Source organism: Schistocerca nitens, chromosome 6 (assembly GCF_023898315.1).
Source record: "Schistocerca nitens isolate TAMUIC-IGC-003100 chromosome 6, iqSchNite1.1, whole genome shotgun sequence".
Taxonomy (NCBI): Eukaryota; Metazoa; Arthropoda; class Insecta; order Orthoptera; family Acrididae; genus Schistocerca; species Schistocerca nitens.
In genome coordinates this window covers 369689437-369715103 of record NC_064619.1, presented here as the reverse complement: position 1 = coordinate 369715103, position 25667 = coordinate 369689437, and the positions used below count along the sequence as shown (strand labels likewise).

At 41.1% G+C, this 25667-nt stretch overlaps 1 protein-coding gene across 1 annotated transcript in view; it reads left to right on the top strand.

Annotated features, from left to right (window-relative positions):
* LOC126263367 (FERM domain-containing protein 5-like) overlaps window positions 1–25667 on the top strand; it is a 246612-nt gene that overhangs the window by 161343 nt on the left and 59602 nt on the right. The window contains exon 7 of the mRNA XM_049960459.1: window positions 956–1108. Within this exon, the coding sequence (XP_049816416.1) occupies window positions 956–1108 (153 nt within the window). The remainder of the gene's footprint in view (window positions 1–955; window positions 1109–25667) is intronic.

Genomic DNA, 25667 nt, shown 5'->3' with positions numbered 1-25667 from the left:
TTAGGCTAAAGCCTTCTTCAAAAAAGGAAACACACACACACAAAAGCAAGCACATCCTCATGCACATACAAGTGCCATCTCTGGCAGCTCAGACAGGAATGTCAGGAGGCTGTGGGGCAGGGAGGGGGAAAAGGGGGAGGGGGGATGGGGAGTGAAAAAGGAGAGAAGTGGGAAAGGGGAAAGACAGGTGGGTGTGATGGCAGAGGGTGGCACACAAACAGGAAAAGGAAATTTGTGGTAAGGATTATGGGACCAAACTGCTGAGGTCATTGGTCCTTAGGGTTACACACTAATTAAACTAACTTTAACTAACTTACACTAATGACAACACACACACCCTTGCCTGAGGGAGGACTCGAACCTCCGGTGGGGGTAGCCGCATGAATCGTGACAAGACGCCTCAGACCGAGTGGCTCACACAAACAGGGTGAGAGGATGTGAGTAGGGAGGAGGTGATAGGACAGAGGGAATGAAAACTGCTGGGTGGAGGGTATGGGGCAGTGGGTTACTGTGGGTTCAGATCACAATAACTTTTGTGAGTCTTTAACAGTATGGCCCTTCTTCATTTTTACTTTCAACTGTGTTTCACTTTATGGCATTTTATTCTGAAATTGCATACAAATCTAAGTTTTAAATGTTGGTACTTATAGTTATGATAAATACCAATATCTTGTGGTGAAAAGTAGCACAGTAGTAAAAATAATAAAGCTGTTTTTCCTAACTGTAGATCGCTGTTTTCACATATCTGTGAAATAAAATGCGTTTGGCAGTAGTTTTATTAGATAGTGAACCATATTTTCAACAAATTTTCATTTCTATCCTACTATCCCAACATATATTTTCATTTCACATATCATCAAATGAGGTAATACTTTCCCATATATGTTAACCACAAATTTTGCATGTGTGTTGTACCCTTTTTAGGTTCAGATACACCACGAAATGTTTGTTTCAGGATCACAGAGGAAACCAGTTATATCTTGGGATAAACCATTGTGGTATCTTAACATTCCAAGGCAGTCGCAAGACACATCACTTTCGTTGGAGTGAGGTTCAGAAAATAAACTATGAAGGGAAAATGTTTATTGTTCACCTTACATATAATGAGGTAAGATGACAGTGTAATTGCACTAAATCACAGTATATTTCACTTGTCAGACAATTAAAATTGATTTTTAATAGTGGAAATGCACAGAGATTTTTTCTACTATAAAAGAGTGCATGCAAAAATTAACCAGAGTCTTTACCTGCCATTAATGCAAAACAAGTTTGCTAGATAGTGACAGTCTGTTTTAGATTCTGACTGCCAAACGAAAGTCACTGTTTTGGTATTATTTGTATGTATTGTATGTCATTTTGGTAAACATTTTTTAGAGTATGTGAAAAAGTTTGTATAAAACATGTGACCTGCATAAAAAGAAAATCAATGGAATTTTATTGAAATATGTTCCAAAGTGAGAGGAGAGAAAATCTCACAGATTAGATGCAAAGTCCCAGAGCGCACATCTCCCTGAAAAAGCAGTACTTTCACATCACACAAGGAACTGAGTTGGTTGAACTGAAGCTGAGCAAAGGAATTTGCATGTCAGAAAGACAGATTAGACTTCCCAGGAGGGGGAGCATTTACAATGAAAAGCGAAAACATTAAGCCAAACGAGGTATAAAATGAATGTGGCTGTGAACAAATATGGACTTTTATTTTCTTATTGCAGAATTTAAAAAAGCATTTCAGTACACATTTACGACTCCAAACCAGCCAGAGGTGACCTTAAGCTGGCATAACATTGACTACAGAAACTACATATGTTTTATCAGTGGTAAGAACAAATAGTCTTTCAATGTAATGCCAAATAAATTGTCTGCCAACTGCCTCGAACAACTAGTACAAAACCCATGCACAAAATAAATATTTTAGACCACATGGTAGAACTGAAATTTTCGAGTGTGTCACCAGTTAGACAGGGAATAGCAGTAATGATCCTGTTACAGAAAAAATGGTCACCACAGGACAAAAGTGGTGTCAAGACAGCTACGAGAGTACTTATAATTTTGGTCAAAATGGTAAACAATTACAAACGGTCTACTTAAAATATGAACTGAGAACATTTGCTTCAGAACCAGCAAAAATTAAGAACAATTACAGATAAAACTAAATGACATTTTAAACAACAGTCTAGTTAAGAAGGTGCCAATTAACATAATAAAATATGGTGACAATCCACTTTCATTTAATGGATAATATTGCAAAAATAAAGTCTGTTATACGGTCACTTCAAAAGAGACTGCAGGAGAACTGCTACAGAAAACTTTGTGCATCCATAAGATGGGCCATGCACGAAGCCGGCTAGAATTTTGGGTCAGATCTTGGTGAACGATCTGAAGACAGAAATAATAAAAATGTAATTTCTGATTTAAGTACACTATGTGATCAAAAGTATCCGGACACCCCCAAAAACATACATTTTTCATATTAGGTCCATTGTGCTGCCACCTACTGCCAGGTACTCCATATCAGCAACCTCAGTAGTCATTAGACATCATGAGAGAGTAGAGTGGGTCACTCTGCGGAACTCACGAATTTTGAATGTGGTCAGGTGATTGGGAGTCACTTGTCTCATATGCCTGAACGTGAGGTTTCCACACTCCTAAACATCCCTAGGTCCACTGTTTCCGATGTAATGATGAAGTAGAAACATGAGGGGACATGTACAGCACAAAAGCATACAGGCCAACCTTGTCTGTTGACTGACAGAGATTGCTGACAGTTGAAGAGGGTCGTAGTGTTATACGTCTGTACGTGAGATTTCCAGACTCCTAAACATCACTAGGTCTATTGTTTCCAATGTGATAGTGAAGTGGAAACATGAAGGGTTTCGTACAGCACAAAAGCGTGCAGGTCGACCTCGGCTATTGACTAACAGAGACCACCAACAGTTGAAGAGGGTCGTAATGTGTAATAGGCAGACATCTATCCAGACCATGACACAGGAATTCCAAACTACATGAGGATCCACTGCAAGTACCATGACAGTTAGGCGGGAGGTGAGAAAACTTGGACTTCATGGTTGAGCAGCTGCTTATAAACCACACATCATGCTGTTAAATGCCAAACAACGCCTTGCTTGGTGTAAGGAGCATAAACATAGGATGATTTAACAGTGGAAAAACATTGTGTGCAGGCAGGGTGCGAGTATGGCAAATGCCTGGTGAACGTCATCTGCCAGCGTGTGTAGTGCCAACAGTAAAATTCAGAGGAGGTGGTGTTATGGTGTTGTCGTGTTTTTCATGGAGGAGGCTTGCACCCTTGTTGTTTTGTGTGGCACTATCACAGCACAGGCCTACATTGATCTTTTAAGCACCTTCTTGCTCCCCACTGTTGAAGAGCAATTTGAGGATGGCAACTGCATCTTTCAACATGATTGAGCACCTGTTCATAATGCACAGCCTATGACGGAGTGGTTACATGACAATAACATCCTTGTAATGTACTGGCCTGCACAGAGTCCTGACCTGGATCCTATAGAACACCTTTGGGATGTTTTGGAAAGCTGACTTCATGCCAGGCCTCATCAACTGACATTGATATCTCTCCTCAATGCAGCACTCCATGAAGAATGGGCTGCCATTCCCAAAGAAATTTTCCAGCTCCTGATTGAATGTATGCCTGCGAAAGTGGAAGCTGTCATCAAGGCTAAGGGTGGGCCAACACCATATTGAATTCCAGCATCACTGATGGAGGGTGCCAGGAACTTGTAAGCCATTTTCAGCCAGGTGTCTGGATACTTTTGATCATACAGTGTATGTATTTGCACATGACAATACTAACTTTGTAGCAGTGTTTGAACAATAAATAGCCTCACAAATGAGAGATGTGGTGTAAGCACCACCAGTGCTGAAAACTGACTAAGAGTACTTAAAGCAAAGAATGTATCAAGCCCTGACAGAATTCCAGTTAGATTTTACATAGAATACCCTGGAGGACTGGCTACATTATTATCTCATATATATTGAAAATATCGTGTGTTGGCAGTAGTCTCGTGTGACTGGAAAAGTATGTAGCTCACTCCTGTTCACAAGAAGGGTAAAAGATCAGAAGCACAGACTAAAATCACTTGACATTCATCTGTTGTAGGATCTTAGAGCAGACTCTGAGCTCAGACATTAGGATATCACTCAGGGAAAAGCAGCTTTTCTCAAAGGATCAACACAGATTCACGAAAAATCACTTGTGTGAACTACAGATTCCTTTGCTGTTGTGCAAATGTCTCTGTTGTACCATACAGTATGAAGCAATGTTCCTTTGGATACGCAGGCATATCTGAAGGAACAGACTCTGTGTTGACAATCAACAGCCACATTTCAATGAAGAAATTTTTCACAAGTCATGCTATATCGTACAACACAGTCACTATATTACATAACAGTTTTTCACACCGTAGTAGAGCAATGTGACAGTCAAAAAACAATGTGTCAACCTGTGTGGGAATCATGGTAGTACGAGGGGCATTTGAAAAGTCTGGCCAAAAATAAAAACTACTTACTTGTTTGGGATAAACCTTTTTTGTTTTTTGACATAGTCTCCTTTTAGACTTATAGACTTTGCCCAACGCTGTTCTAATTTGTTGATCCCTTCCGAATAATAGGAATTGTCCAAGTCTGCAAAATAGCTATTAGCTGCTGCAATCACCTCCTTGTTTGAATAAAATCTTTGTACTGCCATCGTGGAGGAGTACCTTGAAACAGAAGATATCAGGCGAATGGAGTGGCCTGCCTGTTCTCCAGACCTAAACCCCATCAAACATGTCTTGGATGCTCTCGGTCGATGTATCGCTGCACGTCGTCAAACCCCTAAGGCAGTTCAGAAGCTCTGTCAGGCATTGGTGCAAGAATGGGAGGCTGTACCCTAGCAGCTGCTCGACCACCTGATCAAGAGTATGTCAACCGTTGTGCGGCCTGTGTACGAGTGCATGGTGATCATATCCCATATTGATGTCGGGGTACATGTACAGTAAACAGTGGCGTTTTGTAGTACATGTGTTTCGGCATGGTTTTCTCAACTTATCACCAATACTGTGGACTAGTGTCGTGTGTGTTCCCTATGTTCCTATGCTATTAGCGCCAGTTGTGTGTAGTGCCACGTTGTGTGGCACCACATTTGCAGTTATCCTTAATTTATGAGCATGGATTTAGTTGTTCAATACATATTGGCGTATTTAATACACCACAACTGACTAATGCATGTCGTAACCAGGTTGCACCCGACGAGAGCCGCTCATTCCCCACTAAACTCGCAGGTAGCAACGGCCAATGCTGCAGGAAAACGCGGGCCCCCATAACCCGTTGGCCAACGGTGATAAGTCGCTGTAATCGCCAGGATGCCGACTACTCAGGCACACCCGTCTGACACACCACTCGCTACCACACAGCCCCAGAGGGAACACATAACCCAGCAAAGATGATACGACAAGGGCCAGAGTTGATGGACCGCGCGCACAAGTGGCGCCAGTACGATCACTCCCGCGTCCTCACGGAAGTCGCAAAGGCTCATTATGCGATTAAAAAAACATCACATAGATGTTACCAGTTAAAAATCAATGCAGTACACAATTTGTTTGCAGTAGAAACTGTATTTGAAATGGCTCTGAGCACTTTGGGACTTAACATCTGAGGTTATCATTCCCCTAGAACTTAGAACTACTTAAACCTAACTAACTAAGGACATCACACACATCCATGCCCTAGGCAGGACCGTAGCAGTCGCACGGTTCCAGACTGAGGCACCTAGAACCGCTCGGCCACACCGGCTGGCTAAACTGCATTTGAAATGATCTAGATTTTGACTACCTTACTTTAAAAAGATAGCGACGCAGATTGCCCATATGCCCCTATTTAAGTGGGCTGTTGTGCCCCATCGCCATATTGGAATTATCTTAGATCGTTTACGAAAATGTTTAAACATTCATTGCCTTATATAGTGTCAAAATAATCCTTAACCTTCTTCTTCTTCTGCCAGCCAAGGGTCAGGCCTAGGGCCTGTTCCGGTCTCACCATCTCTCCCTCGGTCTTCCTACACTTCTCTTGCCCCATAGTTTATATTCCATTGCTAGTTTAGGAAGTCTTTGTAGTCACTTATGATGTACGGGTACTCTCCATTTTTCTTTGTATTGGAGTGCCTCTTGGGTAATTGGTTGCATCCCTAATTCTTCCCGTATTGCGTTGTTTCTAATTTTGTCAGATTGTAGCTTGTATTTATCTCATTCAGTTTTGTAAGGCAATTTGTAATTTATCTCCGCTGTCACGTATGATAACTTGATCATCCGCAAATAACATCGTGTTCTTGATTTGTCTGTATTTCGCGTATTATCTCTTTACCCATGCCAGTTCTAATTCTGGTGTTCTTATACACGGCGTTCATTTTAACTGAAGGCATTGACAAATATCGAAAGCTACACATCAGATCAAAAAAAGTTATAATTCCACTTTGTTTGTCTCAGAGGGGGACATTCAGCGATACCACACTGGACCCATCAGCCCGTCCCGTGCGTGGGTGGCAGGGGGCAACTTTGGAATCTTCAATGGGAGCCCCCAGTTTTTATTGCAGAATATGGTTCTGCAGCAAAATCTACATACAGTTTGTCTGAAGCATTTTCTTCTTCCGTTTTGCCACAGATGGCACTGTAAATGGAGGAATGGAAATGGGTACAAAATCGTAATTTACAATATGCTACTCAATGGCCCTTGAATATCCAATGGCACATGGGACCCGACCTCCATGCTGCGACGGTAGGACAGGCAGGAATTTCATCTGAATATTACAATACGATGGGCGTTAGAAAAGTCTGTGCAAAAATAAAAACTACTTACATGTTTGGCGTAAACTTACTTTTTTTTTTTTTTTTTTTTTTTTTTTTTTTTGACGTAGTCTCCTTTTAGACTTACACACTTTGTCCAATGCTGTTCTAATTTGTTGATTCCTTCCCAATAATAGGAATTGTCAAAGTCTGCAAAATAGCTGTTAGCTGCTGCAATCACCTCCTTGTTTGAATAAAATCTTCGTACTGCCAGCCATGTCTTCAAATTGGGGAACAAATAGTAGTCTGAGGGAGCCAAGTCTGGAGAATAGAGAGGCTGTGAAACGAGTTGGAATTCTATTTCCAATAATTTTGCGACCACAACTGCTGAGGTGTGTGCATTTTTCTTGCAGCTTGGTTTTCAAATGGTCCAATAATGATGAATAATATGCACCTGTAATAGTCTTACCCTTTTCCAGATATTCGATGAGGATTATCCCTTGCGAATCCCAAAAGACAGTCGCCATAACCATTCCGGTCGGAGGAATTGTCTTCGCCGTTTTTGGTGCAGATTCTCCCTTGTTAACCCATTGTTTAGATTGTTGTTTGGTCTTAGGAGTATAGTAATGTATCCATGTTTCATCCACAGTGACGAAACAACACTTAAAGTCCTGCAGATTCTTCCTGAACAGCTGCAAACCATCCTTGCAAACTTCACACAATTCCATTTTTGGTCAAGTGTGAGCAATTGTGGAACCCATTTTGCGGATAGCTTTCTCATGTCCAAATGGTTATGCAAAATATTATGTACCTGTTCATTTGAGATGCCCACAGCACTAGCAATCTCACACACCTTAACTCTTCTGTCATCCATCACCATATCATGAATTTTATCAATGATTTCTGGAGTCGTAACCTCCACAGGGCGTCCAGAACGCCCAGCATCACTTGTGCCCATATGACCACTTCGAAAATTTTGAAACCACTTATAAACTGTTCTAATCAAAGGTGCAGAGTCATCAGAATGTTTATCAAGCTTCTCTTTAGTCTCCTGAGGCGCTTTGCCTTTCATAAAGTAATGTTTAATCACCACACGAAATTCTTTTTTGTCCATTTTTTGACAATCACTCAACTTCCTTGATTCACACGAATGCGAAACACAAAGAAATAGATCAATATGGCTGAAACTTGGTGTGCGTTCTTTCCAAAGATGTTACTAACTAAAGATGACCCCGATACGTGCTGGTGGTGCCATCTGTCAGACTTTGCATGGACTATTCAAATGCCCCTCTTATAGTGTGAGCACTTGGGAGTTTAGACACCAGTACAAATGTAGATTTGGGCCGCTCCTGGAAGCATGTTTGGATAGCTGAAGCATTTAAGGTGACTGCTCATTACAAACAGGAAATCTGGGTTTGAGTCCCAGTCAAACACAAATTTTCATTTGTTCTGAAATATTCCACAGCCGATGTGTATGGAACCATAATTACAATTTGCAAATGATTTCTTTACAGATTGCTTTATTGATACATGATATGCTAAAAGCAGATGCAGAGGAAAAGGTAGATTCCATCTTCCTAGATTTCCAGAAAGCATGCAATACTCTACACAACGTTGACTACTTACCAAGATACAATCATGCAGTGTATGTTTTTTAACACGTGACTAGCTCAACAGATATTTTACTAACAGAATACAATAAAAGTTCAATAGGCTTGGAAGTAATAATGAATGTGTCCCAAGGAAGCATAATAGTTCCTCTCAATATACATAAATGATTTATTAGATAGGATCAGCCGCACTATAAGATTGTTAGTCAATTATCAGTTGTGTCCAGGAAAGTACCATCACGGGACAATCATAACAAAACATAGAAAGACTCTTAGTGCAAGTAATGACAGATCTGTTTCAGTACGAATAAATCCAAGAAAAATGCCTATAACAAAGAGAAAGAACCTGATAGTATCCTATTATAAGAGTGATGATAAGTACTGGCACATCATGTAAGCTTTTAGGGGTAATACTAAGGAACAATGTGAAATCAGATGAACAAAGAAAAGCAGCATTAAGCAAGACAAATGGAAAGCTTAATCTTGTTGGGAGGTTTCTGGGAAGGTGTGAAGTATCTGTAAAAGAAATTGCGTACAAGACACAAGTGCAACCAATCCTAAAGCATTGGTTCAATGATCAGAGTATTTAAAAAGTAGGAATGACAATAAACAGTAATAAATTAAGTAAAGTCCTGCTAGTATCATACAGGATGGTGTAGTGCTTATTAAGTTAAACAGAAATGCTCAGGGAAATTAAATGGGTATCCCTGGAAGATAGCTAATGTAGCTCTTGTGAAAACCTACTGGATAAATTTAGAGAACCTATATTCAAGGAAGACTGTGTGATCACCGTGCATGTGTAGGCATAATGAGAATAAAAAAAGGGGTTAGGGCACATACAGAGGTGTGTAGACAATAGCTTTTCTCTTCACTCAAAATATAAATGGAACAAGACAAGAAACCACTAACATTGGTATGACAGACCCTGCTCAGTGCATTCTACAGTGGCTTGCAGAGTATTACTTATACATTGTAGATGTAGATCCCACCACTATCTTCCATCACCCCCTTTCTGGCCTTTTTTCTATTTACAGAATTTCATTATTTACTCTACTACCTTTGAACATTTCTGTCTTAATCTTTCCTTCTCTCTGTTGCTGTCTCTATTCACTTTTCCCTCTTCTTTTTCTCCAAGTTCTTAATTTCCTATTCATTTCACTCCACATTTTGGTGCTTCTTAATACATATTTATTTTACTGTCCTTCTCTGATCTCAGGGCTAAAGCTAATGCAATGCTTCTAGGTGCATCTCTTTGACATCCTACTCTCTCTAACACTTCCCCCTTTATCTTAGCCTTTATATATCCTCACTACTGATAGGACCTCTCGACCTGTGATTTGAGTGACCTGCACCTCCTTTTCAATCTCTCTCAACTTAACCCACTTTCGTCCCTGAAGAAAGAACTAACAACAGTATGGAAAGTTCTGGTTCAGAATTATGAATTATTTAGGAATGAAGGAGATAACTCACTGAAAGGCAGAAGCACTGCATCATTGACAGGTACACAAACAAAAGGTACAGAGCTTTTCTAGATTTTGGAACAAACTTCCTTTTTCAAGCTTGTAGGAAACACACAACACACACACACACACACATGCATACACACACATGCACACACTGTCTCCCTACAGTGAGCTCAGTCAACTGCCAGCTCTTTCCTGGGCCACAGTGGGTGTGCTGGGGTGGGGTGAGGGATGAAGGGAGTCAGGAGGCAGGGAGTGGAGGGGGTTGGGGGGAAGCACCTAGTAGCTCATGGGACAGCGGGGAGCCATGTGTGAGTTAGCTAGGGTTGCAGTTAGAGGGGGCAGGTGGCAGACGGCTGGACACTCGATTTCACAGACTAGGGCATGAGATGGCAGCACATAAGTAGCTGACATGAATTGGGCAGGAGTACTGGGACAGGAGATGGATTTGGGTGGGGGTTTGGAGGACTGCGAGTTAGACCAGAGAGCTTATGGGGGCAAAGGATATGCTGTAAGGATAGCTCCCATCTGCGCACGTCAGAAAAGCTGGTGGTACTGGGGAGGATCCAGATGGCATGGGTTGTGAAGCTGCCATTGAAATCTTGGATGCGTGTTGTGCCACTTGGTGGTTCACCTTCTTTTTGGCAACAGTCTACTAGTGGCCATTCATTCTAGTTGACAGCTAGTTGGTTGTCATGCCAATCTAAAACACTGTGCAGTGATTGCAGCAGAGCTGGTACATAATATGGCTGTGGCCTGGCCTGTGATGGACTGGAGTAGGTGGTGCTGGGTGGCTGGATTGGGCAGGTCTCTCGCATCGGGGTCTTCTGCAAGGGCGTGATCCCTGTGGGAGGGGATCGTGGGAATGAGTGGCATACGGATAGACTAGGATGTTGTGGAGCTTGGGTGGATGGTGGAACACCACTTTGGGAGTGGTTGGAAGTATCTTGGACAGGATGCCCTCATTTCAGGATATGATGATAATCAAAAAATCCCTGATAAAGGAAGCGGTTAAGTCGTTCCAGTCACTTGTGGTATTGGGTGACAAGGCGGGGTGGGGGGTGGGGGTGGGGGTGGGGATAACTTCTTTGTGGTTGGTTCTTGAGATGGCTGTGAGGATCGGGGATATAGCATGGGACATCTCTTTGCATATTAAGTCAGGAGGGTACTGGCTGTTTGCAAAGGCCTTTTCGAGGCCTTAAACATACTGAGGGAGGGAGTTCTCATCACTGCATTGTGTCTACCATGGGTGGCCAGGGTGTATATGAGAGGGATTTTTTTGTGTGGAAGGGGTGGCAGCTGTCAAAATGCAGGTACTGTTGGTGATTTGTGGATTTGATGTGGATCGAGGTACGAATGGAGCCATCTGCGAGGAGGAGATCGACATCTAGGAAGGTAGCACAATGGGTGGAAGAGTACCAAATGAACTGAATGGAAGAGGTGGCATTGAGATTGTGAAGGAATGAGGATAAGTGTCCTGGCTTTGGGTCCAGATTATAAAGATGTCATCTATAAACCTGAATCAGACCACGGGTTTGGGGTATTGGGTAGATATGAATATTTCCTCTAGGTGGCCTGTGAAGAGGTTCGCATAGGAGGGTGCCACACAGGTGCCCATGGCTGCGCCATGAATTTGTTTTCCTAGCCTTCAAAGGTGAAGTGGTTATGGATTATGATGTAGTTGGTTAGGGTATGAGGAATGAAGTGGTGGCTTTGGAAACTGCAAGTTGTTGGGGAAGGTAGTATTCAATCATGGCAAGGCCATGGGCATGAGGGATATTGATGTATAAAAAAAAGGGTGGTTGCATCACCAGTGATGAGGAGGGACCCGGGAGGTAAGGGTGTGGGGATGGTGGAGAGCCGGTGCAGGAAGTCATTCATATCTTTAATGTTGGAGGCTAGGTTTAGGACAATTGTTTGCAGATGCTGGTCAACAAGGGATGAGACTCTTTTGGTGGGGTCACTATAATCAACCATAATGGAGCACCCAGGATTATTAGGTTTGTGGATTTTGGGGAGGTGGAAGGTGGGGAGGTGGAAGGTGGATATGGGGGCTGTTGTGGTGAGTAAGGAGATCGATTCAGGGGAGAGGTTGTGGGAATGGCCTAAGGATTTCAGCAGAGATTAGAAGTTGGACTTCGTGGATGGGGTCACTGTGGCAGAGCTTGTAGGTGGAGGTGTCGGACAACTGGCGGAGGTCCTCTACCGGGTAGTCACTCTGGTCCATCAGAACAGTAGTGGAACCTTTGTCTGTTGCAAGGACAATCAGGTGTTCCTTCTCATGAACCCCTCATAGCACCCAGTCTTTGCCTAGCTAACATTTCAACCCTCCTCATCCTACAAAACCTCCTATCAACACTCCACAAAATCCAGAACCAAAACTGTTGTTAAACTCTCCACCAAAATCCTCACCCCCACAGAAGTTTCAGTCCCACCCAAGGCCTCACATTCAGTCCTGCTCCCAGGTTTAAACATGTTGGACTTGTGAAAGACCTACTCTCCTTCTCCCACTCCCTGCAGTGGAAACACTTCTTTGCCATCAACCCCTCCAACGAAAGCCCATCCAATCCTCATATCAAGTCCTGCCCATCCCAATTTGTACCATCATCCAACCATGACCCTCCCACCTAACCATCCCCTGGTCACCTTCCAGGAATTCCTAACTTTCAACCTGGCCTCACCATCCTTTCCCAGGTCTCACCATAAGAACATCACCCTTTAGCAGAAGAAAGGACTGCCCTACACAACTTAAAAACATGATCATCTTTTGCAGACAAAGGTTCCACCACTGTTTCGATGAACTGTAGTGACTACCTGGCAGAGGGCCTCCTCCTGGTGTCCGACACCTCCACCTACAAGCTCTGCCAAAGTGACCCCATCCCAGAAGTCCAACACAACCTCCAATCCATCCTGAAATCCTTAGGTCCTTCCCACAACCTCTCCCCTGTATCCATCTCCCTACTCACCCCAACAACAGCTCACACACCCACCTTCTACATGCACCACAAAATCCACAAACCTAACAATCCTCAGCGCCCCATTGTGGCTGGTTACTGTACTCCCCCCTCCCCAAAGAATCTCAGCTCTTGTTAACCAACTTCTGCAACCAATTGTCCAAAATCTATCTTCCCACATTAAAGATAACAACCACTTCCCACACCGGCTCTCCACCATCCCCACACTCTTACTTCTCAGGTCCCTGCTCGTCACTGTCAATACAACCTCCTTATAACCATCATTCCTCATGCCCATGGCCTTGCTGTGATTGAATACTACCTTTCCTAACACCCTGCAAATTCCAAACCAACCATTTCATTCCCCATACATCTATCCAACTACATCCTAACCCGTATATAGTTCACCTGTGAAGGGAAGGTATACAAACAAATTTGTGCCACAGCCTTGGGCACCTGAATAGCACCCTCCAATGGCAAACTCTTCATGGGCTACCTAGAAAAAACATTCATAGCTTCCCGAAACCCCAAACCCCTGGTCTGGTTCAGGTTTATGAATGACATCTTTATAATCTGCACCAAAGACCAGGATACCTTATCCTCATTCTTCTACAATCTCAATGCCACCTCTCCCATCCACTTCATCTGGTCCTCCTCCAGCCATCGTGCCACTTTCATAGATGTTGATCTTCTACTTTCAGACAGCTCCATCCATACCTTGGTCCACATCAAACCCACAAATCACCAACAGTATGTGAACTTTGACAGCTGCCACCTCTTCCACACAAAAAAGTTCCTCCCATACAGCTTGGCCAACCATGGTAGACACATCTGCAGTGATGAAAACTCTGTTGCCCAGTATGCTGAAGGCCTCAAAAAGGCCTTCACATATAGGCAATATCCTCCAGACCTAATACACAGAGAGATATCCCATGGCATATCCCCACATACACCTGATCCTCACATCCATCCCCAAGAACCAGCCACAAAGACCCCCCCCCCCCCCCCCTTGTCACCAAATACCACCTGGGACTGAAACGACTGAACCACGCCCTTCATCAGGGCTTTTTTTTTTTATGATCTATCATCATGCCCTGAAATGAGGGACAGCCTACCCAAGTTACTTCCATCCCCTCCCAAAGTGTTCCACCACCCATCCAACCTCCACAACATCCTAGTCCATCCCTATGGCACTCCAACCCCCAATCCCCTGCCACAGGAATCATACCCTAGCAGAAGACCCAGATACAAGACCTACCAAATCCACCCAGCCAGCACCACCTACTCCAGTCCTGACACAGGCCTATCCTACCCCATCAGAGGCTAGGCCACATGTGAAACCAGTCGTGTTACATACCAGCTCTGCTGCAAGCACTGCACAGGATTTTACATTGGTATGACAACCAAATTGCTGTCAACTAGAATGAATGGCCACTGCCAAACTGTTGCCAAAAACAAGGTGGACCACCCACAACATTCAGCAGAGCACAATATGTGAGATTTCAGTGGCTGGATCCTGCCCACTACCACCAGCTTTTCTGAGCTGCGCATATGGGAGCTATCCTTACAGCACATCCTTTGCTCCCATAACCTCCCTGGCCTAAACCATCCCTCACCAATAGAGAGAGAGAGAGAGAGAGAGAGAGAGAGAGAGAGAGAGTGTGTGTGTGTGTGTGTGCGTGTTTTTCCTACAAGCTTGAAAAAGGAAGTTCATTCCAAAAGATAGCAAAGCTCTGTACCTTTTGTTGGTGTACCTATAGAGGACGCAATGCTTCTGCCTTTCAGTGGTCATCTCCTTAAGAGTTCAAAAAGCTATGTACAGTTTTATCTACTTTTAATTGTGTCTGTTGGCAGAACGTACAACTTCACATTTTGAAGTGTTTTGTGATGATGACAATTTGTCATGCCGTTCATGCCTGTAATATTTACACTCACTTACAGATATGCAGTACATACTCCTCTGAGAAGCTTGTTTCTGGCGAAACAGTGTCCAAAATCATTTTTCAATAAATTACTGTGAATACAAATAATTTCCTTCTGCTCTAATGGGAAAATAAAATTTTTACCTGTGTAATATAATAAGCATAAGTTGTTTCAAGTTATGCATCTCTGTATCTATTATAGTTCCTTGTACATTTAAATTATTAACCTAATATTTAGTAGTATTGTGGAAAAGTTTCTGTTTGTTTTTGGTGAAGAGAAGTATGGAAAAATATTATGTGTGTGTGTGTGTGTGTGTTAGCTCTTTGATGAATTAATAATTAGAGTACTTTTCATTTAATGCTTACTTGATTCAGGATCCAAGGACGAAGGTATGATCAGATTTTCTTTTATTTTATGATTTCTATATGTTATGCATTAAGTAAACATTCACATAATTTAGATCACTTTCCAGTGACTTAAAATCTTGTAAAAGAGATCACAATTGGCTCAGAAACAATTCAGGAAATTCTACCACTTGAATCAGGACATTCAAAAAACATTTAATTTAGAATACAATATCTAGCAAAAGGAAGGTTTGCTCGTTTTGCTGCCTGTAAAGACAGTGGAGGATCAGTATACATAGCAGATAGTAAATGAACGTAATTAAGACATGTGATGCTGGGACCTATAGAGACTGTTGTTTTCCCTAAGCCTTCTCATTGGTTTGGTAACCAGCTGTCTTGTTGTTGTTGATAGTCTGATGTCAATAGTGCACTTATTATTTACCCTTCCTCCTCCTCATCCTCCTCCCAAGGAAAGAACTGATATTTGCAAAAGGTACTATAGCTTCTTGTAATTTGATAACTGTTGGTAGCATTATCAAGAATTATATATATATATATATATATATATATATATATATATATATATATATATATATATATATATATATATATAACAGAGGGAAACATTCCACGTGGAAAAAATATATCTAAAAAGAAAGATGATGAGACTTACCAAACAAAAGCGCTGGCAGGTCGATAGACACACAAACAAACACAAATATACACACAAAATTCAAGCTTTCGCAACAAACTGTTGCCTCATCAGGAAAGAGGGAAGGAGAGGGAAAGACGAAAGGATGTGGGTTTTAAGGGAGAGGGTAAGGAGTCATTCCAATCCCGGGAGCGGAAAGACTTACCTTAGGGGGAAAAAAGGACAGGTATACACTCGCACACACACACATATCCATCCACACATACAGACACAAGCAGACATATTTAAAGACCATGTCTGCTTGTGTCTGTATGTGTGGATGGATATGTGTGTGTGTGCGAGTGTATACCTGTCCTTTTTTCCCCCTAAGGTAAGTCTTTCCGCTCCCGGGATTGGAATGACTCCTTACCCTCTCCCTTAAAACCCACATCCTTTCGTCTTTCCCTCTCCTTCCCTCTTTCCTGATGAGGCAACAGTTTGTTGCGAAAGCTTGAATTTTGTGTGTATATTTGTGTTTGTTTGTGTGTCTATCGACCTGCCAGCGCTTTTGTTTGGTAAGTCTCATCATCTATATATATATATATATATAAAGAAAGTGATGAGACTTACCAAACAAAAGTGCTGGCAGGTCGATAGACACACAAACAAACACAAACATACACACAAAATTCTAGCTTTCGCAACAAACGGTTGCTTCGTCAGGAAAGAGGGAAGGAGAGGGAAAGATGAAAGGAAGTGGGTTTTAAGGGAGAGGGTAAGGAGTCATTCCAATCCCGGGAGCGGAAAGACTTACCTTAGGGGGAAAAAAGGACGGGTATACACTCGCATATACACAGACACAAGCAGACATAGCAGAGAAAAAAAATGTCTGCTTGTGTCTGTGTATATGCGGATGGATATGTGTGTGTGTGCGCGAGTGTATACCCGTCCTTTTTTCCCCCTAAGGTAAGTCTTTCCGCTCCCGGGATTGGAATGACTCCTTACCCTCTCCCTTAAAACCCACTTCCTTTCATCTTTCCCTCTCCTTCCCTCTTTCCTGACGAAGCAACCGTTTGTTGCGAAAGCTAGAATTTTGTGTGTATGTTTGTGTTTGTTTGTGTGTCTATCGACCTGCCAGCGCTTTTGTTTGGTAAGTCTCATCACTTTCTTTCTTTTTAGATATATTTTTTCCACGTGGAATGTTTCCCTCTGTTATATATATATATATATATATATATATATATATATATATATATATATATATATATATATATATATATATATTGGTTAAGGACATCAAGAAATGAAAAAGATGTGCTAGTCATCGCAAAGAAGTGAGGCAGAAAAATGACACTGAAATGCATCTATAAGATTCCTTCAGCTTGTGAAGGAAGAAGTCTCATTGCTGTCATCCACTTATCCTAGATGGCGTGCTGTGTATATGATTCTGTTGTCTGACGTATTTATTCCAAAGATGACAAAGACAATGTTTCATAGATAGACATGACTCAGATTCCTTCATTTCTGTGTCCATGAAATTGTTTTTTTGTTTATCCTTCCAGACAGGACTGCTTTATCTCTGTTCCAATTTTGATCCATGTTGCTGTTAATTGTAGTCAGAAATCATATGATTTCAGCACTGAATCCAGTGTTATGTCATTTACCTTTTTTACCTAATTGCCTACTAGTTTTATCAAAGTCACTGCATTTTTAAAAATTTAAGTCATAGGATAGTAGCTAATTCAACAGAAAAACCACCATCTGTTGTTACTTAATTGAACCTAGCCAAGTCTGTTCCTTCAGCCACAGCCTTCTCCCACTGTCACCTTCACAACCTAACATAGTGCTGTTATTAAAAAGTATGCAGCATATCACTATGACAGTAGCTGAAGAACTTCTCTCCATGCTCTGCAAATTGACCATCTTCAATATCTTAAGATTCACAGTTAAGCCATCGATAGCTATTGTCCAAAAAATACCCAAAAAAATGTTTTATTATTTAGCCTTTCAACCAATCAGCTCTTTGTTTACAGAGAGACATCTTTTGCTTCTCTAATGACTATCCCTCTTTTTGTTGTCCCCTCTTCTGCTAATTGCCCTTCTCAGATTAATATCTTGTGGTAGACTTTCATTGCTATTAATTTTATCCTACAGCCCTGGCATCAAAGAAAACCTTCCAATGTTCAGGTTACCTCAGAAACTATTGCAGGAGTATTCTTCTAACAACAAGCTTTTCCAATATGACAACTATGGTCAGCTTATGGAATCAGAGCCCTGCTACAGGTTGTTATGAAGCAAATACGTATCACATAGATAGGCAACCAAACTGTCAGGTGAGGTCTCAGTAGTTAGAAGTTGCATTCATGCTGCAGTCATATTACTTGTCATATTTAACTTCCATAAATTGTATCAGAAGGAAAATTCAGTTGAGAAAACTGTAAAATTTCAGACAAAATCAAACAATGGAAACTCCAGGTAGAAATATCAGCAATGTAGGAATGTAGAAAGATTGCCACTTACCATAAAGAAGACATGTTAAGTTGCAGACAGGTACAATTAAGACAGGTGAAGGCTGTGGCTAAATACTTTATGAAAGTGTCTTTTAATTGTGCCTGTCTACAACTTAATGTGTCATCTTTATGTTAAGTCCAGTACTGCTGATAGACATGTTTAAAACTGAAGAAAAAAACAACTACTCCTAGCTTACAGAATTATTAGTTGAGCTGGATTAAGGAAGGTTAGAAGGGAGGAGTAGGTCATTCAGCCTCATGATGAGAGATACAAATCTTTTCTGAGGACAAGGGGAAACAAAGATGAAGGAGGATGATTCAAAGTCGTGATCTCTGTACTACATAAATGTCAATCTCTGATCTCAGAGCATGGATCTTTGGCATGCCTTTAGATTCTTGTCATCTGCATAGTCTGCCATGTTGTGACTTGGCAAAAAAATTTCCACAAGTCTGTATGTGAAAAAGAATTATTTACTTATTTCTGACTTTAAAATTCATGTCAGTATGCAATTTGGGATCAGAATTTAAAAAATATTTTCATTTTGGATTCCTGTGACATTTTGTGGCAGCCATATTTTAATTTGGCAAGAAACAAAATATGAACAGCTTTGGCCAGCGTGTACACACAGTTTTCATTTGACATCCAGATAGTATAGATATCACTGATTAAGAGAGAGTAGGATGTCAACAGTAGTATACTGGTAACCACTGTGCCAGCTTCAGTCCAGAGATGATATGAAGACAGTGAGAAATAATGATGGATAGAGAGGGGGCAGGGGGAGGAGAGAGAGAGAGAGAGAGAGAGAGAGAGAGAAATGAGAATAGCTCAAGTAAAAACTGAAAAGGAGATTGGGAAGAAAACAAAGAGGGAATGAGGGAATTAGGATTAGGAAAAGAGAAAAGGGGAGGGTATAATGGGGGAAATACAGATAAACAAGGAATAAAGGAAGTAATGGAGTAAATAAATAAATAAAATAGCAATATAAAATGTCTGGAGGGTTGAATGTTAAAGGAGGCAACGTCCAGGAGGTTTGTGGGATGCAAGGATATGTTGGAAAGAAAATTTTCAACTACAGAGCTCACAGAACTCTCAAAAACTGGATATGCTTTGTCTCTAAGATGAGCACTTGTCCATTCATGTATTCAGCTGCCGGCTGGTGGTCATTCCTATAGAAAATGCCATGCAGTTAACATGCATAGTTTCGTGTGTTGCTCTGCCTTTTATGTTGTCAGAGCATGCTCACCAACTGGGTAGCCGAAGTGCCCAACACAGACATTACTTCTATGTTGATTCATGTGCTCAGGTATTTTGGTCAGTCGTTCTTGTGCAAAGTCTCGTGTAGTGAACACATGAAAAGCAGTAAACAACGTACTAGGTTTCACTCTTTGCTCTATGTTAATGGAAAATACCTGAATCATCATATTTAAAAAATATTTTCATTTTGGATTCCTGTGACATTTTGTGGCAGCCATATTTTAATTTGGCAAGAAACAAAATATGAACAGCTTTGGCCAGCGTGTACACACAGTTTTCATTTGACATCCAGATAGTATAGATATCACTGATTAAGAGAGAGTAGGATGTCAACAGTAGTATACTGGTAACCACTGTGCCAGCTTCAGTCCAGAGATGATATGAAGACAGTGAGAAATAATGATGGATAGAGAGGGGGCAGGGGGAGGAGAGAGAGAGAGAGAGAGAGAGAGAGAAATGAGAATAGCTCAAGTAAAAACTGAAAAGGAGATTGGGAAGAAAACAAAGAGGGAATGAGGGAATTAGGATTAGGAAAAGAGAAAAGGGGAGGGTATAATGGGGGAAATACAGATAAACAAGGAATAAAGGAAGTAATGGAGTAAATAAATAAATAAAATAGCAATATAAAATGTCTGGAGGGTTGAATGTTAAAGGAGGCAACGTCCAGGAGGTTTGTGGGATGCAAGGATATGTTGGAAAGAAAATTTTCAACTACAGAGCTCACAGAACTCTCAAAAACTGGATATGCTTTGTCTCTAAGATGAGCACTTGTCCATTCATGTATTCAGCTGCCGGCTGGTGGTCATTCCTATAGAAAATGCCATGCAGTTAACATGCATAGTTTCGTGTGTTGCTCTGCCTTTTATGTTGTCAGAGCATGCTCACCAACTGGGTAGCCGAAGTGCCCAACACAGACATTACTTCTATGTTGATTCATGTGCTCAGGTATTTTGGTCAGTCGTTCTTGTGCAAAGTCTCGTGTAGTGAACACATGAAAAGCAGTAAACAACGTACTAGGTTTCACTCTTTGCTCTATGTTAATGGAAAATACCTGAATCATCATTTTTCTAATAACATCACCTGGTTGCCTCTAGTACAGATAAAGTTCAACAACATATGGAAGAAATTAATAATGAAAATTCAAGAAAAACCATGAAAATCAGTTATAGCATGACTTAATGTCTAACCAAGACATGAAAAGACAAATGTACAGATTAATAATAAAATCATAAAACCAGTTGATAAGTTTTTACACTGACTGAGGAAAAAGGTGAAGCACCCAGAAGGAGAAGAGGAAATGAAATGAAACTTCATGGGTTGAGGGGCCATGTGATGTTATTTCAGTGATCACAAAACCAAGTCAAATTTATAAAGAACATGGCAATATGAGGTCAAATACCACCGAGTTGCACCTCCTCTGCCATGAAACTGTTGTATGCTCTCCTGCAGAAAGCTGGCCCACAATTGTTGTGACTGGTCCTTGATAGGCTGGATACTGACACAGTGACAGAGCTAATTTCCAAGCTGATCTATGATTCTTGTTGGCCATGGGAGTAGCTCACATCATGCAGACAGTACATTGAGACATGTGTCATGTGTAGATGAGCATTGTCCTGTTGAAAAAGGACACCATGATAATATCACATGAGATATAACACACGAGGCTGGAATGTATTTGTGACCTACTGTTGTGCTGTCAGAGCTCCCTCAGTTCCCACCAATGGTGACCTCACGTCATGCAGTTCTCCACACTCTGATGCCAGGAGTAACATCACTGTACCTCTTCAAAATGTTGGAAGAATGAGAACTCTTTCTAGGTTGCTAGCATACACTTGCTGATGATGGTCATCTGAGGTAGTACAGAACCACACTTCATCACTGAACACAATGTGACATCACTCATTAGCAGTCCATGCTTCACAGTTATGGCACCACTCCAAATACAGCTGTTTGTGTTGTGGTGTTAATAGCATCCTACACATGCGTTGATAATTCCCTAGTCTGGCTGACACTACTCTCCGACTAATGGTACGGGATGATACAGAATGTTGCAGGGTGTCCATTACTTATTCTCTGTTTACAAGTAAAGATGTAAAGGGGCTATGATGGGCCTGGCATCCAATATGGCAAGCCTCCTTTGTGGTGGTCAGATATGGTTGACCAGAATCTTTGTGACGAGTATGCCTGTCCTCAGTTCCCATGCAGTCCAACATTGGGATGCTGTCACATCCAAATGCATCACAAATATAGATACTGCATTATTTGACCAGTTGGCCAAGCAGAGACCCATGATGGAGCCCCTTTTGAGATCTGCCATGTACTAATAACATTGTATCACATGATTATGTGTCACCTCCACATCCTTCACTGTGATCACTCACCATCTGATGCCATTAATGCCTCTTACATACCCTCCCAGGCCTGGTAATGACGCTAACATGAACAACACTAATGCACTCTGTTGGCCACTCTCTTCTCTTTCACAGAGAATTGCAGCTGTAATAGTTTACATACCTGTGATAGTGTGTACATGTATGAAGTTACATTGACAACTGACAAGGTCTTCTAGGTGATTCACTTTTTCTCATACAGTGTATTTACCAGCGGTCACACTAGCTATTTGAATCCACCCATCCAATACTAGTTTTCCTGAACACAGAAAATGGAAACGTGCTCGCCAAAATATGCTTGCATTCTGCCAAACTCTTAGACTTAACCTTAGTTAACATACAACCGCACCCTTTTATTATATTATTTTTATTATTATTATATATTGTATAATTATTGTATTTATTATGTTATTTCCTTTATTCCTTTTTTATCCCTGTCCCCGTTTCTTCATCTCACTCTTATTCTCTCCTAGTTTGTTCCCTGTCTCCTTTTCAGTTACTAATTAAATGGCTCAAACCACTTCTCATTTCTCTTCATCTATCCATCTCCATCTCATCTCTGGACTGAAACTGTCATAGTGCTTACCAATAAATTATCTTTGATCTCCTTACTTTCTCTGATGGCTCCCTTTTCACCTTTCTTTCCCCTCATCTTCAAAATAGGTTGGTCTTCTTCCTTGAGAAAGGAACTAACAGTTTCAAAAGCTAGGATTAGATATTATTTTGAAACTTCCCGGCAGATTAAAACTGTGTGCCCGACCGAGACTCAAACTCGGGACCTTTGCCTTTCGCGGGCAAGTGCTCTACCATCTGAGCTACCGAAGCACGACTCATGCCCGGTACTCACAGCTTTACTTCTGCCAGTATCTCGTCTCCTACCTTCCAGACTTTACAGAAGCTCTCCTGCGAACCTTGCAGAACTAGCATTCCTGAAAGAAAGGATACTGCGGAGACATGGCTTAGCCACAGCCTGGGGATGTTTCCAGAATAAGATTTTCACTCTGCAGCGGAGTGTGCGTTGATATGAAACTTCCTGGCAGATTAAAACTGTGTGCCCGACCAAGACTCGAACTCGGGACCTTTGCCTTTCGCAGGCAAGTGCTCTACCAACTGAGCTACCATTCTGGAAACATCCCCCAGACTGTGGCCACGCCATGTCTCTGCAGTATCCTTTCTTTCAGGAGTGCTAGTTCTGCAAGGTTTGCAGGAGAGCTTCTGTAAAGTTTGGAAGGTAGGAGACGAGATACTGGCAGAAGTAAAGCTGTGAGTACCGGGCGTGAGTCGTGCTTCGGTAGCTCAGATGGTAGAGCACTTGCCCGCGAAAGGCAAAGGTCCCGAGTTCGAGTCTCGGTCGGGCACACAGTTTTAATCTGCCAGGAAGTTTCATATCAGCGCACACTCCGCTGCAGAGTGAAAATCTCATTCTGGAAGATATTATTTTATTTTATTTTATTATTATTTTTTGCACTTTAAAATACAATATAAATGTATGTTGACAGTACTGCAACCTGGAAAATACATATAAGCAATGTGGAAACAAAATTTCTACACATCATGTTAGTGGTAATGTAAGACACCAATGGTATCCCAAAGCAAACTGCAAAGAGCTTATAGGACCTAAGACTGCATTCTTCACTCTGTTGAAAATGACAGAAGACGGTAGTGCTGCACAGCAGAATAATTCATTCAGTTCTTGGGAAACATAGTTAGTTCAAACTGTTATTATCAGTACTATGTAAAAATGAGATAATCAGTAAATAACAAAAATCTAGAAAGGCATAATTATCTAGTGGTAGCAGATTAACAGATCAGAGTTTTTATTTGCTTTTATCCAGGGTGATTTGTGTAAGTCATAATACCCCTTTTATTTTGTGAATGGTTACAGATATCAAAATGAGGTTTTTGGAAAATGACGGTATGCTAAGAAGCATGTATTTTGGTATGAGATAAAGTGTCTTTACTCTCATACTTATGGAGATGTTGCAGCAAGTATTTTTTTTTTAATAAAATGATGTACTTTTTTCAACTGAATCTGAAACTGCTTGAAAAGATGAGTACAGTGACATAATGCTTGCTAATATTGAGGCTGAATGTCTTCACAAAAGGAACCAAGAAATGCACTAAAATCGGAAAGCAATGTGGCCAGAATCAGCTGCTGTGATGTACACAATGCCAAGCAGAGCTCTCATGGGAGCCTCCATCATTATATACAGTGAGACAGGCCTAGGCTACTAAGATAAAACTGCTTTTCCTGTAAGACATAGATACACGGCCAGCTATGATTTTTGTATGTGGATAAACCCTTTCCATTCCTGCTAAGTTGTCAACTCCAAAACAGAAGTGTTGGTCATTCATACTACATAATGATAAACAGCCCTACTCAAGGGGAAAAGAGAATTACTGCATTAACTTTCTTAAAGTTGGAAAAAAAGAAAACGATCTGTCTTTGCCTGGAGATGCCTGAATACTTCTTAAAGGAAACAATCTGCTGTCAGACAAATATGTCTATAAATACTATTCGAAATTGTAATTATATCAAGTACACTCTAAATAACCCAAACAGCTTATTCAGAATGACTGATGACATATCATTCACAAAACAACGTATTTTTACACTTTACTTAAGTATGCATTCAAATTGTTTACCATCGACTGCAAGCACATTTGCAACTGCCATTTGAGAGATAGATGAACAGATGAAACTACATTGGACATTATGTTGTTAGATGTTGTGGCAATTAGACAATGCATATTTTCTGGTGTGGTTGGGGTTTCATGATATACTGCATCTTTCAGTTCTTCCCACAGAAAGAAATCAAGGAGTCCAATCAGGAGATCTGGCCATTCATTTTATTGCAGCATTCCACCCTGTCCAACAGCCAGGAAACTTTTCATTCAGTATTTGCATTGCAACACGGAGGAGTGAGCTGCCCACCTATCTTGTTGCAGCCACATACACTCTCACTTATCCAGTGGTACCTCTTTTAGAATAGCAGAATGTTCATAAGAAAGTTTGCAAACATATCTCCATTTAACATCCGTGGAATGAACTAAGGTCCAGTGTGTAATTTTCTATGATGCTGCCCCATAGGTTTACACTTCATGATTGTTGTTATTGTATCTGACAAAACCAGCATGATTTTTGAGCTTCCCAGTAGTGCATGTTATGTAAATTTACATTACTATCGTTTGTAAACATTGCTTCATTGGTAAAGAGCACATTTTGGAAAAATGTAGTGTTATCTCTCAAGTGATGCAGAGCAAACTGAGAAAATTCTACATGACTTTCAAAATCACGTCCTCTGAGTGCCTGATGTAGTGACAGATGATAAAAATGGAATTTACATCAAAGCACGATGCGAATGACACTCCTCTGGCTAATCCCACATTCCTTTGCAGTATGACTCATGTCACCATTTGCTATGTAAATGTAGCACATCTAAATTTACCTCAATTATGTACATGTCTGCTTGCAAACTATGTTGAAGCAGAATTGACCTGCCCATAGGTAACACAGTTCTTGATAGTTCTGCAATGCAGACAAGTAAACAATAGAAAGATTTGACACAATATAGCCTGTCATGAGCATGTTTACAACACAACAGATGATTCTGGCTGACTTTTCTTTGAATTTTAGAATATTTCTTCACTTCTTTTGCGAAGGGTTTCAATCTTAATGTTGACAAGCATTTTATAATTTTACTCACGTTTCAAGAATTTTCGGATACCGTTAAAACTGTTGTGTCTGCTACTGTAAGGGTCAACACAGACACAAACAAGGAAGGAGAGAAGTTGT